The sequence below is a fragment of the Carcharhinus amblyrhynchos genome, chromosome 4, assembly GCF_965287045.1.
Source record: "Carcharhinus amblyrhynchos chromosome 4, sCarAmb.v2.hapA, whole genome shotgun sequence".
Lineage (NCBI taxonomy): Eukaryota > Metazoa > Chordata > Chondrichthyes > Carcharhiniformes > Carcharhinidae > Carcharhinus > Carcharhinus amblyrhynchos.
In genome coordinates, this window is record NC_137327.1 from 110,708,924 (window position 1) to 110,723,759 (window position 14,836).

The 14,836-nt window shown below is 42.8% G+C and overlaps 1 protein-coding gene across 2 annotated transcripts in view; it reads right to left on the reverse strand.

The window, feature by feature from the left end:
- Positions 1-14,836, reverse strand: part of pcdh19 (protocadherin 19) — a 121,014-nt gene that overhangs the window by 25,360 nt on the left and 80,818 nt on the right. For both annotated transcript variants that reach the window (XR_013886530.1, XM_080187725.1), the window contains exons 2-3: positions 10,419-10,477; positions 5,110-5,282 (exon numbers count right to left, since the gene is read on the reverse strand). Coding sequence is in view for 1 of the 2 variants with exons in the window: in XM_080187725.1 (XP_080043851.1) it covers positions 5,110-5,282; positions 10,419-10,477 (232 nt within the window). In the remaining variant the exon portion in view is untranslated. The remainder of the gene's footprint in view (positions 1-5,109; positions 5,283-10,418; positions 10,478-14,836) is intronic.

Sequence of the window (14,836 nt, forward strand, 5' to 3'; positions counted from 1 at the left end):
TGGTAGCTGCGGATCAGCTGAAGGAGCTGTCTCTCATACCATTCTCTTTCTGATGTTTCCTGTATAATAACTCCATTGTGAGTTATCTCTTTTCATAGACTCATAGAACCCTACAGTACAGAAGGAGGCCATTTGGCCCATCGAGTCTACACTGACCTCAATCCCACCCTATAATCCTACACATGTATCCTACTAATCCTGCTGACACTAGAGTCAACTTAGCATGGCCAACCAACCTAACCCGCACATCTTTGGACTGTGGGAGGAAACCGGAGCACCCGGAGGAAACCCACACAGACATGGGGAGAAAGTGCAAACTCCACATAGATCTGAAGCCGGAATTGAAGCTGGCACTGTGAGGCATCAGTGTTAACCACTGTGCCTTCCAAATTTCTTGAGGTCTCTTCCTGCAGTCAGGTTTTAGGCCATTAATTGTCAGAGCATGGTGAAGTGTTGTGATTTTCACTACTGTGAGGCAGACCCCAAATTCACCTCAGCCAGTATGGGGACTGAGGGCGACATGCTGGCACAATGGTTAGCACTGCTGCCTCACAGCTCCAGAGCCCTAGGTTCGATTCTCGGCTTGGGTCACTGCCTGTATGGAGTTTGCACATTTTCCTCGTGTCTGCATGGGTTTCTTCTGGGTGCTCCAGTTTCCCCCCATAATCCAAAGACGTACGGGTTAGGTACATTGACAATGCTAAATTGCCCCTTAGTGTCCTGGGATATGTGTGGACACCCGTAGGTAGGTATGTGGGAATTTCAACCATTCAATGATAGCCCAATGTTTGTCATACACTAAGATTAAAAATCTTCAAACACAACTTTGATAAGGTGGAAGAATTTATTTTTAAATCATTATACTGATGAGAGGCAAATACCTTTCTAGGTGTAATTTGATCAAAAATTTAATTAAGTGCGATAAAAATAGACAAGTAAACAGAGCTGGTATTCTAGCTGAATGCTGAGAATTTGTGGCAGATATGAGAATTTGCAAAACGTGTTAGCTGAAATCAGATGTGCCAACTTTCATTTACAGCCAGATCCACAGGGGACCACAGGAGACCAGTAACAGTATCAGGCTACCAACCATATCATAGAATCTTACAGCATAGAAGGAGACCATTTGGCCCATTATGCCTGTCCTCAGAATTATCCAATTGATTCCACTCTTGCTTCTGCCTCATGGCTCTGCAAATACATTTCCTATTCCATTTTGAAAGTTAAGGTTGAATCTGGTGCTGCCATCTAATCAGGGTCAATCCAATTTTCTGCATAAAATACTCATCCCTCCTCTTGTTCTTTATTTCAGATGACTTAAATCCATATCCTCTGGTTGTCAACCAATTCATCAATGGAAGCAGTTTCTCCTCAGGTGCTCTGTCAAAACCCATATAATTGTGAACATCTTTATTCGAAAAATTCCAGTCCCTAGCCATTGACTCCTTCCCTCTCCCTCACAACCTGTCTGAGGCCCAACCAAATTATTTATAGCAGTCATATCTGACTCTGAGATGAATGTCTGACCATGTGTCTGCCCTGTCATCAAAAATGCCTATTTCTTTTTCAATAACATTGCCCAACTCTGTTCACCAGTTTTTGAAACTCTCTTGAATGCCCATGTTACCTTCAGATCGATTTCCATTGCATTCCTGATCAGCTTCCCTCGTTCAACTTCTCCATGAACATTAACTCTTCCAAAATTCTGCTGCCTGTCAATTCGCACTTTGATCTATGTGGCCCCCAGTTAAGCATCATCAGTTGTAAAATTTGCAACCTTTTTTAAAAACCCCTTTCCGTTGTCTCAAACTTCCGTATCCCTGTAATCTTCTCAAAACACAACTCCATCTACGATTATAGGGACTTGAGCATCCTCCTTTTAATTGCTTCACTATTGGTGACTTTAACACTGCAGGCACCAATGATATCCCGGCAATAGTATGTGTGACAATACTGTGCCTTTAAGAAATGTATTTTAATCATATTTCTCTGTAGGCTTTTCAAACAGGTCTTGGTATTTTATTGTTGCTGAACTGTCCGATGTGGTGATCTCAAATTGTTGTTGAACAATATCATGGACAACATGTTTATTTTAATCTGGGTTAATGCAGTGTCCTGGGGTTTTAATGATCCCTTGGGGTTGCTGACTAAGGTTTGATTTGGACATGATTGGCAGGTCAGGTGATATCTGGAGAACAGTTTTTTTACCACAGGAAAGTCCAAGGTTTTACTTTCATTTTTCTCAGCAGCTGTTTGGAGTTGAGAAAGAAAGCATTGATTTTTGTTTCCCTCTTGGGGGGATTGGAAAATTCTACTGTCTGTGTGTTGTTGTTAGAAGCTAGTGGAAGAAGGCACCATGTTTCTGTCTGTCTCTCTCTCTCTCCAGAGACGTGCTGAAAGTTCCAGGGCTGGGAAGCCTTAGCGTTTTAATCTTACATTTCAAAGGACCAATTCACAGCAGGTATTAAAAAAGCTGCAAAATCCAGCATTGTGTGAGCATACTAGTTTTTTTTCTGGCAAGTCTGGAAGGGGTGTATGTTTATGGAACGTTGTTTGAATTGGAACATCGTAGCTAGCTGTTAAGGTCTTTATTATATCATGATTGATTCTTGCAAATGGTAAAAGTTATGCTATTTTTTCTTATTATATGTTAACTTGGTTTGTATATAAACTTTGTTTGACAAAAGTTTCCTAGTGGGTTACCTGAATCATATCTGGAGTGAAATATCTTATTTTTACCAATGCCAAAATCAAAGTACAAAAGTTAGAACATGAGAAATAGGAGCAGGAGTAGGCCATCTAGCCCTTCGAGCCTGCCCCGCCATTCAATAAGATCATGGCTGATCTGTCGTGGCTCAGTTCCACATTCCCGCCCTCTCCGGTCTCAGCTAACTTCATAAACCTTGGGGTTTCTGGTCTGGCTTATAACATACTGAAGACTTGTGCCCCAGAATTTGCCACATCCATAGCCAAGCTGTTCCAGTGTAATCATAACACTGGTAGTGACTCAGCAATGTGGAAAATTGCCCAGCTATGCCCAATACACAAAAAGTAGGACAAATCCAACCTGGTCAATTACTGTCCCATCAGTCGACTCTCAATCGTCAGTAAAGTGATGGAAGGGGTCATGAACAGTACCATCAAGCAGCTCTTCCCAAGCAATAACCTGCTCATTGATGCTCAGTTTCGGTTCTGCTAGGGTCACTCAGCTCCTAACCTCCTTACAGCTGTGTTTCAAACATGGATAAAAAAGCTGAACTCCATAGGTGAGGTGAGTGTCAAATGTGGCTTTGATATCAATCATCAATCAATCATCTCTCGACTCTCCAAATCTGTCCACTATCGACAACACACAAGTCAGCAGTGTGATGGCATATTCTTCCACTTGTCTGGATGAGTGCAGCTCCAACAACACTCAAGAAACTTGATACCATCCAGGACAAAGCAGCCCGCTTGATTGGCACTCCATCCAGAAACATTCACTCGCTCCAGCACCAATGTACAATAGTAGCAGTATGTACCATTTGCAAGATGCACTGCAGGAACTCACCAAATCTCCTTCAATAGCACCATCCAAACCTGTTACCTCTACCATTTAGAAGGACAAAGGCAGCATACATGTGGGAACACCACCACTTGGAAGTTCAGCACCAAATCACACACCATTCAGACTGGGAAATATTTCACTGTTCCTTCGCTGTTGTTGAGTCAAAATTCTGGAACACCCTCCCTTACAGCACTGTGGATGTACCTACACCACATGAATTGCAACAGTTCAAGAAGCCAGCTCACCATCACCATCTCAAGGGCAATTAGGGATGGAGAATAATTGCTGGCCTCACCTTTGATGTCCACATCCAATGAATGAATACAAAAAAATTATACAATTTGTCATTGTTGCAATTCTCCTCTGAACCATCTCTGTTTTGAAGAGAAAAATTCAGCTGTCCAACGTCTCCATATTGTTGAAGTCCCTCATTCCATGTATTGTTCCAGTAACCTCCTCAACATCCTCTCCAGGCATTTAACATTCATTCTAAAGTGTTAGATTTGTACATGTCTAAAATAATACATTTACAACCTGATTGCCAATATACCCACGCACTGATATTCTCATAGATAAATTGAAAGAGAAAGGTGCTGCACACTTCAGCAAAGTTGCAGTTGCTTCTACTTCATTCAACAAAGTTACAACACCTTCAATTCACACAACATCTTGACTTGGACATATATCGCTAATTCCTTTTTGCTGGATCAATATCTTGGCTGTTCGTTCTAACACCATTGTGGAGTCACCACCTCAACAAACACTCAGCCATCCATGGAGAAAGTTCATTCCACTTTCTCAATGGCAATGAGGGATTTGCAGGTTGGAAGATGTCACCAATATCCCAAGAACAAATGAAACAATAATTAAAGGCACAGCTTCCAGGGATGGCAGCATGTTGGAGCATGTGTGTGTGTGTGGGTGTGTGTGTGTGTGTTGTGCTTGTGTGTCAGTGTGAGGATAGACTCCAACTCCCTATGGCACTGAATTGGAGTAAAAGGCTTCCAGAGATATAAGTATTTGCAAATAGTATTAAAATGGCCTCACAGTCCTCTGACCAAAGGAAACATGTTTATGTGGTAAACCATTTGAATGGGTGAAGAAACAACGTCAATCATCTTCTCATGAAGACTGTGCTCCTTTAAGTGATAACAGGATGGAAGTTTAATTTGAATACAATCATTTAAAAAATCCAAATTGATTCATACTCAGCTTTTCAAGGGTTAATTTATAAATAAACTTTTAAAAGGTTCACAGAAAATTGTTTATTTGAATTTAATTCAAGAACTTTTCACAAATTCACCCAGCAAAGTGTACTCGTAGTCTAAATGCAAATTCAAATTATAATTCAATATATAATTCAAATTAAACTCGTGTAAATTGTATGATTATGTTATGTAATTTGTACTAATTTTCTCGAACAAGAAATGCCTCTGAATCAACCAGAATGAACTCAGCGCTTATCATGATTGGTTTCCGAGATGTACAAGTACAAAGGAGAAATCTATTACACCCATCAATTCTTTGTTGAGTCTTTGGCAACATTATTTTAATCATCTTACCTTGTTCAGGTACCTGAGACCCGGTGGAATTGAGAGTTGTATTCAATACTTCATTGATGGCTGTGTCACAGTACAGGCCTCGATGTGCATCATGTTCGCTGTCAGTTTGGTCACTTTCTTCATGTCCGCTGTCCTTGAGACTGTTTCTTTCCAAGTCTTTGAATGTGGAACTACTGGAGTGTGAAGCAATACTGATTTATTGTCATGCCTAGCAGTACCAGATAATGTTCTCCTTATGGAAAAGAAATGCATTGCAATACATATTGCCTTACTATGAAACCCATCTAAAATACGCTGCCAGATATTATAGTGTGTCAAAATATATCAAAAACGAGAAGTCATTTTTTTTCCCAGTGGCTCCCCCCCCCACCTTATCAAGGGTTGCTGTTGCTAAGTAGGGCAAAGCAAATTTAGTTTAAATGCAACAATCCATCGCTCTACGAATGGTTTATGTTATAACTGCCTTATCGCTATTCCTAAGGCGTTCTTGTCAATTTCAGCTTCATTCTGTATTCTCAGAATTGACCAATGGGTGACCTCTTGTATACCTGAGCTTGTTTGAAAGAAAATCCACATTTGCTGGATGGCTGCTGCAGGATATAATTACTTTTAACTGGGAAAGTGGCAATTTTAACAAAATCCAAATGGAAGTAATGTTCTTTATTTTCAGGTTAGTCTGTTTATAAATGACCCTTGAAGAGGGATACTTCTAGATTGAAAAGCAATTCATGGACACAGTCTTGTGCTACATTTTCAGTAGTGGAATTGCATGTATTAAAATAAAAATTTAACAAGGTGTTTTTTACACAGGGTTCACAATAAGGGACTGATCCTGGTAATGCTGGCTAGTTCAGGGGAGGGGGAGTGCATGTGCACAGGTCATCACCCCCCTGTCTTAGCATTGATATCTTTCCCCATATGCTGATGAATGTAATTTGCACTGAATGTTTTACACTTGAGCTGGTTTCCGATTCATTTAATGCATTGCTGTGCTTGTTCATTCCATACTGGGATTTATCAAAATCTCACTGGGAGTGTGACTACAAAGTAGGGTGAAATTTTAACTTTGATAGTATGGCTGGAACAGACAACTCTGATGGGGGTGTAAAACTGGCGAGGGTGGTTCAATAGCTTGCTCTACACCATGCCTGATGTTATTTCCTTGCAACGTCAATCTTCAGAAGAATCGGGTGGCTGATTGATGGTGACAAATCCCCCACCCCTCAAAAAACTCGCCTACCAAAACCCAAGGAGCTGCTCAATGGGAATTCCTGAGTCTGGGTGTTCTCTGCTGGATCATTGCTTACTGCTGCTGCTGCAATGGTGGAATCAGTCCCTCAAGCGCATCCCAAACAGGCGAACCACAGCCCATCAGTACTTGGCACACAATGGCAAAGGCAATAACAGCAGCACATGGAGGTCAGCTCTCCAAGATGGGGATGAAAAATATAGGGAGAAAAGTACTGTGAGTGCAGCTCCCTGACAAATGGACCGCCCATTATAAACCACAGCTGATGGGACAGGGAAAGTAGATGGGGTCTGTATGGGGCGGGCAGCTGCCAATTCAAATTGAAAGATACGCCCATGATAAAGTCCAAATGGCTAAGATGCACCCAGCTCGATGCTCAGTAATGTCAGTGGCACAGTGGTTAGCATTGCTGTCTTACAGCACAGGGACCCGGGTTCAGTTCCTGGCTTGGACCACTGTCTGTGTGGAGTTTGCACGTTCTCCCTGTGTCTGTATGAGTTTCCTCTGGGTGCTCCGGTTTCCTCTCACGATCTGAAAGACGTGCTGGTAGGTGCATTGGCCATGGTAAATTCTCCCTCAGCGTACCCGAGCAGATGCTAGTGTGTGGCGACTAGGGAATTTTCACAGTAACTTCATTGCAGTGTTAATATAGTCCTACTTGTGACACTAATAAATAAACTTTAAACATGATGGAGCAATGATGACGGTGGAAGCATTTTAATGCAGTTTGCCGCAAAGGCACCAGCTCAGAAATTGTATTCCATTTCTGAGCTGTTAAAATTTATAATGTTGAGATGAGATCTGTTGCTGTAGAAACGGATGTATGCGTGTCCAGAGGTTTTCCTAGTCCTACTCACCGACCCATTTTGTACCAAAAAAAATTACAGCTGCCTGAGAAAGCAGAAGATTAATTATATTTGACAAGAGATTTGAAATGCATTTCAGTTGACTAGCAAAGACATCTTGCTCTTGCAGGGCTCAGAGGATTCTGGCATTGAAATAAATAATGCGGCTTGTTAAGACTTTTATTTTTGGTTCATTGAGGGCACATTCTGAATTCACTAATGTTCTGGAGAGCAGTGTGTTTCTGCTGGTTTACAATTCTCAACATTGAAAGTTCTTATTCACCCTGCAGTTGAATGATGGAGGGATTAAATTGTATTTGAAATTATCTGGTTCGAAAGTTCCCCAAATACATGCAACTAAAAAACAGCTACCCCAGCACAATGCCAGAAGACAGTAAATTTGCTCACACTTTACGATGGCTCAATGATAAACATAACCCTTGCTGTGCTACTGAGCCATTAAAGAAACCATCAAATCCAAACTCTACTCCATTCTGAGTCATCCAATCTCAGTCAAAAAATGGGGGATTATAGTAGGCCTCAATGATTATGATGATTCTTATTCTTTATTCCTAAATGAGATGTGGGCACAAAAGGCAAGGCCAGAATTTGTTGCCCATCTCTAACTGCCCTGAGTGGCTTGCTAGGATCTTTCACAGGGCAATTAAGAGTCAACTACATTGCTGTGGATCTAGTACAGTATGACTATGTAAAGGTGGCAGATTTCCTTCCCAAAGGGCATTAATGAAACAAATGAATTATTACAATAATCAGCAATGGTTTCATTAGGTATTTGTTTATAATGAAATTAAATTCCACCAGCTGCCAGGGTGGGATTCAAACCCAGGTCACCAGAGACACCCTGGGTCTCTGGATTGCTAGTCCAGTGACAATACTGCGTAGCCACCGCCTCCCCAACTGGGGAGTAGTGGGGAAGAGAAAAAGTAAAAAGTTTATTTATTAGTCACATGTAAGACTTACATTAACACTGCAATGAAGTTACTGTGAGATTCCTCTGGTTTGCCACACTCTGGTGTCAGTTTGGGTCAATGCACCTAACCAGCATGTCTTTCAGGCTGTGGGAGGAAACTAGAGCACCCAGAAGAAACCTGTGCAGACACAGGGAGAACATGCAAACTCTGCACAGTGACCCAACCTGGGAATCGAACCCGGGTCCACGGCGCTGTGAGGCAGCAATGCGAACCACTGTGCCACCATGCCGCCCACAGTGCTCATTCTGGAAGCTCATTCAGCACTCCCATTGCTGATCATTCTTCAGCGATGAGGGACATTACATATGTGTGGACTCTAGGCAAGAATTGTTTGGTGGTGACAACACAGGGTTGAACAGCTCACTTCACAGACGTATTAATTGGGAATGGAAGGTACCAAAAATCTGTCACTTCAAATACAGCAGTAATCACTACAACAAAGTGATGGGAAGAGGAAACAGTTGGTGAAAAACCTGTCAAAAACACCAGAATTGCTGATTATAAACTGCAGTGACTGGGTAATTATATGATTTCCCAAAAGGATGAAGGAGCAAGGGCGAGCACTGCAGTTAATTTCTGGTCCCATATTATTTAAGATAATAATGGGATAAATTTGAGTCTAAAATCTGAAGTCAGTGGAATGCAGTCCATTTCTCATTCTCACTGCAGGCTATTTACATTTATTATTAATGCAATTTTCTATATTGAGTATATGAACACAAGGCTAGAGTGAAAACATGACCATATATACAGGTGGGTTTACCCTCAATCTTTTTTTCATTTTCAATGCAGTTGAAAGGATTATTATGGTCCAGCACTTTGGACAGAGGATGTTTATATTAACTGGAACTCAGAAACCAACCTAAATCTGAAAAACCTTGCCATTTATGTCAGAAAAATGTTTCTTGGAGGGATGATAGGAACTGGCGTGCAGGTCTTCAGGTCAGATCCGGTTTGCATTGTCCTGAGAAAACTCTCCAGGAGACACAGTGGGACATGGGACAAGGCGGGACACGGGTCAAGGTATGGCATGGGTAAAGGAGATGAATTCACAGAAGTGGGGGGGGGGGGGAGTCGGCCCATCGAGTCTGCACCGACTCTCTACAGAGTATCTTATTTAGGCCCTCTTCCCCCCCACTCTATCCCCATAACCTCACACATTTACTATGGCTAATCCATCTCACCTACACATCTTGGGACACTAAGGGGCAACTCAGTGTGGGACCAAACCAGAGCAGCAGGAGCAAACCCGTACAGGCACGGAACAATGTGTAAATTCCACACAGTCGCCCAAGGCTGGAATCGAATACGGTTCCCTGGCACCGTGAGGCAGCAGTGTGAACTGCTGTGCCACCTGGTGTGTGGGTAAAGGTGGGACAGTGGTTAAGACAGGCGAGGGAAGGGTGGGCAAAGACAGGGTGTGGGTGTAGGCAGGGTGCATGTCTTGGTGAAGATTCTTTACCGTGAGGAGGAAGAGATAAGCCATTGCTCCACTGCAATTGCGCGTGACTGGCTGCGCGGCAACAGAAATTTGATTAGACTGATGTTCAAGCCATGAACGAATCAGCAGGGGTGTGTCTCTTAGCAGCAAACTGAGCAAATCCAGGGGCAGTAAATCTCTAAAAAAAACACTTATTTTTAAAATTCTGAGAAATTGACTATTTCCAATTTAAGTCAGTATGAGTCTGCAGTTAGACGCTATTATTCTGTCTGCCACCATCTGATTTAATTCCCTAAGTACCGAGTTGCAATTTTCCCTGCTGCTCTCACCAGACTTTTTCCCATTAAGCCCCATTGGAGGTTGGTGGGGAGCTTTCCTGTCAGTCTGCCTTGCCTTCATGGTGCTATTTGCGGCAGACGCCTGAATCCCTTTCCTTACATATTGGCCAGGTGTCACCGTCAGCGACATACTTCATTGCAACTCAGATCCTTTATAAGTGAAAGCCTTTTCTATTTTGTTCGCTATTAGGTGCATCTGGACAGTTGGAACTGTGAATAGAATTTGACACTGAGGTGATTTCTTTTACATTAAGAGAGAGTGCATTGCTGAGAAATGATTGACCCGCATTAAATCAGAGAGGGATGTGGCCAAATCCTGCAAAGTCAAGATTATGGTGAAGATCTCCTAACAATAACCAAGAGGGACACCAAAAACGATTGGCAGACGTCTTTATCATACAAATACACTCAAACTGTTTAATACTGCACAAGGCTGTGACTTACCTTTTAATTAGATGCTGTCTGCTGTTTACGTAGCTTGACTCGATGGAGTAGTTTTCTGACTAAAGATAAAACAAAGAAAGATATGTGAAAATAAAGACCGCAGCATTCTGAACTCACAGGCTTTTTAATCAGCAGAACAAGCTGGGTCTTCTTTACAACTCCCCCTAAAAAGCACTTCATTTCATTTTGCACTCAAAAACTCCACAGATAAAACCCATCTAGAGCCTAATCATTTCAGTTCATCTTCAATTGTACGGCAATGAGGTTTCATTCTTGTCAATAGGTTCATTAAGATCTACAGCCTTGCCATTCAGTTCTGCTGTAGGAAAGCATGCTTGCAATGGAGAACGGTGGTAGTGACTAGCGTTCTTTTGAAAGCTGTTTGTTGTGACAACAATACACATCAACATAACACAAGTGAAATGAAGCAAAAACATTTTATGGAACAGGGTTTTATAAATAGAGAACAAAAGGTTAGGTTCTGGCTAAAGTTATTAGTCTGAAGCATTGATTTTACATTCTCTCTCTCCGCAGTCACTATTTGATCAGTTGTGTGTTTGTGGCATTTTTTTCCTTTTGGATGTTCCAGTATCTGCTGTATTTATTTCTTATTTTCTAAATATAGGATGTTCATCTTTTTCATTTTTAAGAAATTAGTATATAGTTCATACGCAAATTCTGGAAATGATTTGAATGTGGAAACTAGGAATTCAGAGGTGGGAAAGGGTGAGAAAATTGCCCTCCAGGTTAGGTGGACAAATGTATCAGGTGGACACACAGACCAGCACAGTCCTAGCTTCAATCGCTAGCCTCCTGGGTTAATGACCTCATCTGGAGTGCCAGCCAAGGTGTTACTTTTGGCTTCACTGTCCCCGAGAATATGGAGGAGTGAAGAAATATTGATCAGTATTCAATATTCACACTCCTGATTGTGTGTGTTCAGTGACACTGCTGGAAAGCTAATCTGTGTGTAGGTAAGATGAAGGTAGCGGACAATCTGGCTGTAATATTCCAACCCATCACTCACTGTTCAGATTCATAAACAACCATTGAGATATTGGGGTGGGGGGAGGAGGGTGCCTAATATCTTCTGTGTAACTATATCCCAGCAAACATGATCTTATTTAGGAGGGATGGGCAAAACAAATGGACAGAATGTTCTTTTATGCTGATTGTGTACCTTGTGATGTTACTCAAGTGATTTCCATAATCATTTGATCATTACTTCCTCAGCTTAGTTTAGTGCCTTTCTTGCTCCTTTAGTTTACTGCTATCCCTATCACAGTCTCCATTATCTCCTTAAGGGTTTTATTATTCATTCTGTTTTCGACTAAAGAATCGTGTCCTTTCCTCAACTATGGTTAGGCTTCGTTTGTTGAATACCTCCCCACCTTACCAAAGAACAAAGAAAATTACAGCACAGGAATTGGCCCTTCTGTCAGCCCTCCAAGCCTGCACTGACCATGCTGCCCGACTGAACTAAAACCCCCTACACTTCATGGGACCATTCCCATCCTATTCATGCATTTGTCAAAATGTGCCTTAAAACTTACTATTGTATTTGCTTCTAGTACCTCCCCCAGCAGCGAATTTCAGGCACCCACCACCCATGGTATAAAAAACTTGCCTTGAACATCCCCTTTAAACCTTGCCCCTCGCATCTTAAACCTATGCCCCCTAGTAATTGACTCTTTCACCCTGGGAAATAGCTTCTGACTATCAAAACTGTCCATGCCTCTTATAATCTTCTAGACTTCTATCTGGTCGCCCCTCAACCTCCATCATTTCAGTGAGAACAAACCATGTTTCTCCAACCTCTCCTCATAACTAATGCCCTCCATACCAGGCAACACCTTGGTAAATCTATTCTGTACCCTCTCCAAAACCTCCATAACCTTCTGGTGGTGTGGTGATCAGAATTGAACACAATAATCTAAGCGTGGCCTAATCATGATTCTATAAAGCTGCAACATGACTTGCCAATTTTTAAACTCAGTGCCCTGGCCGATGAAAGCAAGCATGCTGTATGCCTTCTTGACTACCTTCTCCACCTGCATTGCCACTTTCAGTGACCTGTGTACTTGCACACCCAGATCCCTCTGCCTATCAATACTCTTAGGTGTTCTGCCATTTACTGTATCTTTCCTATCTGTATTAGACTTTCCAAAATGCACTACCTCACATTTGTCTGGATTAAACTCCATCTGTCATCTCTCTGCCCAAGTCACCAACCGATCTATATCCTACTCTATCCTCTGATGGCCCTCGTCACTATCTGCAAATCCACCAACCTTTGTGTCGCACAGGTTAAAGAAATGTGTATCGTTTCTAGACAGGGAAGTTAGTAAGATTTTGCAAGTCCAGGCAAGTTGTGGGGGTTACAGATAGTGTGACATGAACCCTGGACTTGCCTGATAGTGTGACATGAATGCCTGGACTTGCAAAATCGCACTAACATAAGAACATAAGAAATAGGAGCAGGAGTAGGCCATCTAGCCCTTCGAGCCTGCCCCGCCATTCAATAAGATCATGGCTGATCTGTCGTGGCTCAGTTCCACTTTCCCGCCCTCTCCCCATAACCCTTAATCCCCTCTCTTATCAAGAACCCATCAACCCGCTTCTTAAAAATATTTAGCGAGGCAGCCTCCACCACTTCAACGGGCAGAGAATTCCAGAGATTCACCACCCTTTGAGTGAAGAAGTTCCTCCTCAACTCCGTTCTAAACCGCCTCCCCTTTATCTTGAGGCTGTGCCCCCTAGTCCTATTGTCTTTTTTGAGCGGGAAGAGTCTCTCCACCTCTATCCTATCCATCCCATTCATCATCTTATACGTCTCAATGAGATCTCCCCTCATTCTTCTAAACTCTAACGAGTACAAGCCTAGTTTATTCAGCCTCTCCTCATAGCTCAATCCCCTCAACTCCGGTATCAGCCTAGTAAACCTCCTCTGCACTCCCTCCAGGGCCAAAATATCCTTGCGCAGGTGCGGCGCCCAAAACTGCACACAGTACTCCAGCTGCGGCCTCACCAATGCCCTATACAGCTGCAGCAAGACCTCCCTACTTTTATATTCAATCCCCCTCGCTATGAAGGCCAGCATCCCATTCGCCTTCCTGACCACCTGCTGCACCTGCAAGCTGGGTTTTTGCGACTCATGCACAAGGACCCCGAGGTCCCTCTGCACCGTCGCCTGCTGCAGTTTTTCGCCACGTAAGTAATAGTCCTTCCTACCATTCTTCCTACCAAAGTGGACCACCTCACACTTGCCAACATTAAATTCCATTTGCCATTTCCTGGCCCATTGGCCCAGCCTATCTAGATCCTTCTGCAGACTCTCCACACCCTCCGCACAATTTGCCTTTCCCCCAATCTTGGTGTCATCAGCAAATTTCGACACCCTGCACTCGGTTCCCTCCTCCAGATCATCTATATAAATGGTAAATAGCTGAGGCCCCAGCACCGACCCCTGGGGCACCCCACTAGTCACCGACCGCCAATCCGAATAGCACCCATTGACCCCCACTCTCTGCCTCCTATTTGACAACCAATCCTCTATCCACGCTAACACCCTACCCCCAACTCCATGTCCCCTGACCTTCTGCAATAACTTCTTGTGAGGTACCTTGTCAAACGCCTTCTGAAAATCCAGAAAGACCACATCCACCGGCTCACCTCTATCCACTGCCCTAGACACATCCTCATAGAACTCCAGTAAATTTGTCAGACACGACTTCCCTTTAATGAAACCGTGTTGCGTCTGCCCTGTCAAGCAATTCCCTTCAAGATGCCTCGCAATTTCCTCCTTAATGACGGATTCTAACATTTTACCTACCACAGACGTTAAACTAACCGGCCTATAATTCCCTGCCTTTTGCCTGGCACCCTTCTTAAACAACGGCGTAACATTAGCCGTTTTCCAATCTTCCGGCACTTCCCCGGAATCCAGCATTCCTGTCTGGAAACAATACGCATCTCTTTAACCTGAGCTGAAAGCTCTCTCCACTCACATTGTCTGGAGCTTTAAGAATTGACTAGCTGTAAAGACTCACATTCCAATTATTATGCATGTAAATTGAGTTTGTGTCTTTGTGCCCTATTTGTGATCAGAACTCCCAGCCACCTGATGAAAGGACAGCCTGTTCCGAAAGCTTGCAGCTTTTGCTACAAATAAACTTGTTGGACTTTAAGCTGGTGTTGTGGGATTTCTTTCTGTTTTACCCCAGTCCAACGCTGGCATCTCCATATCCTGATTTTTTAGCCACAGTATATATCCGATCCAGTTTCATTTCTGGTCTGTGATAATCCCTGGATGTTGATAGTGGGGAATTCAGTGATAGTAACGCCATTGAACTTCAAGGAGAGATATTATATTGCCTCATGTTGAGATGTTCATAGCTCGTCAACTATGTAGCATGAAT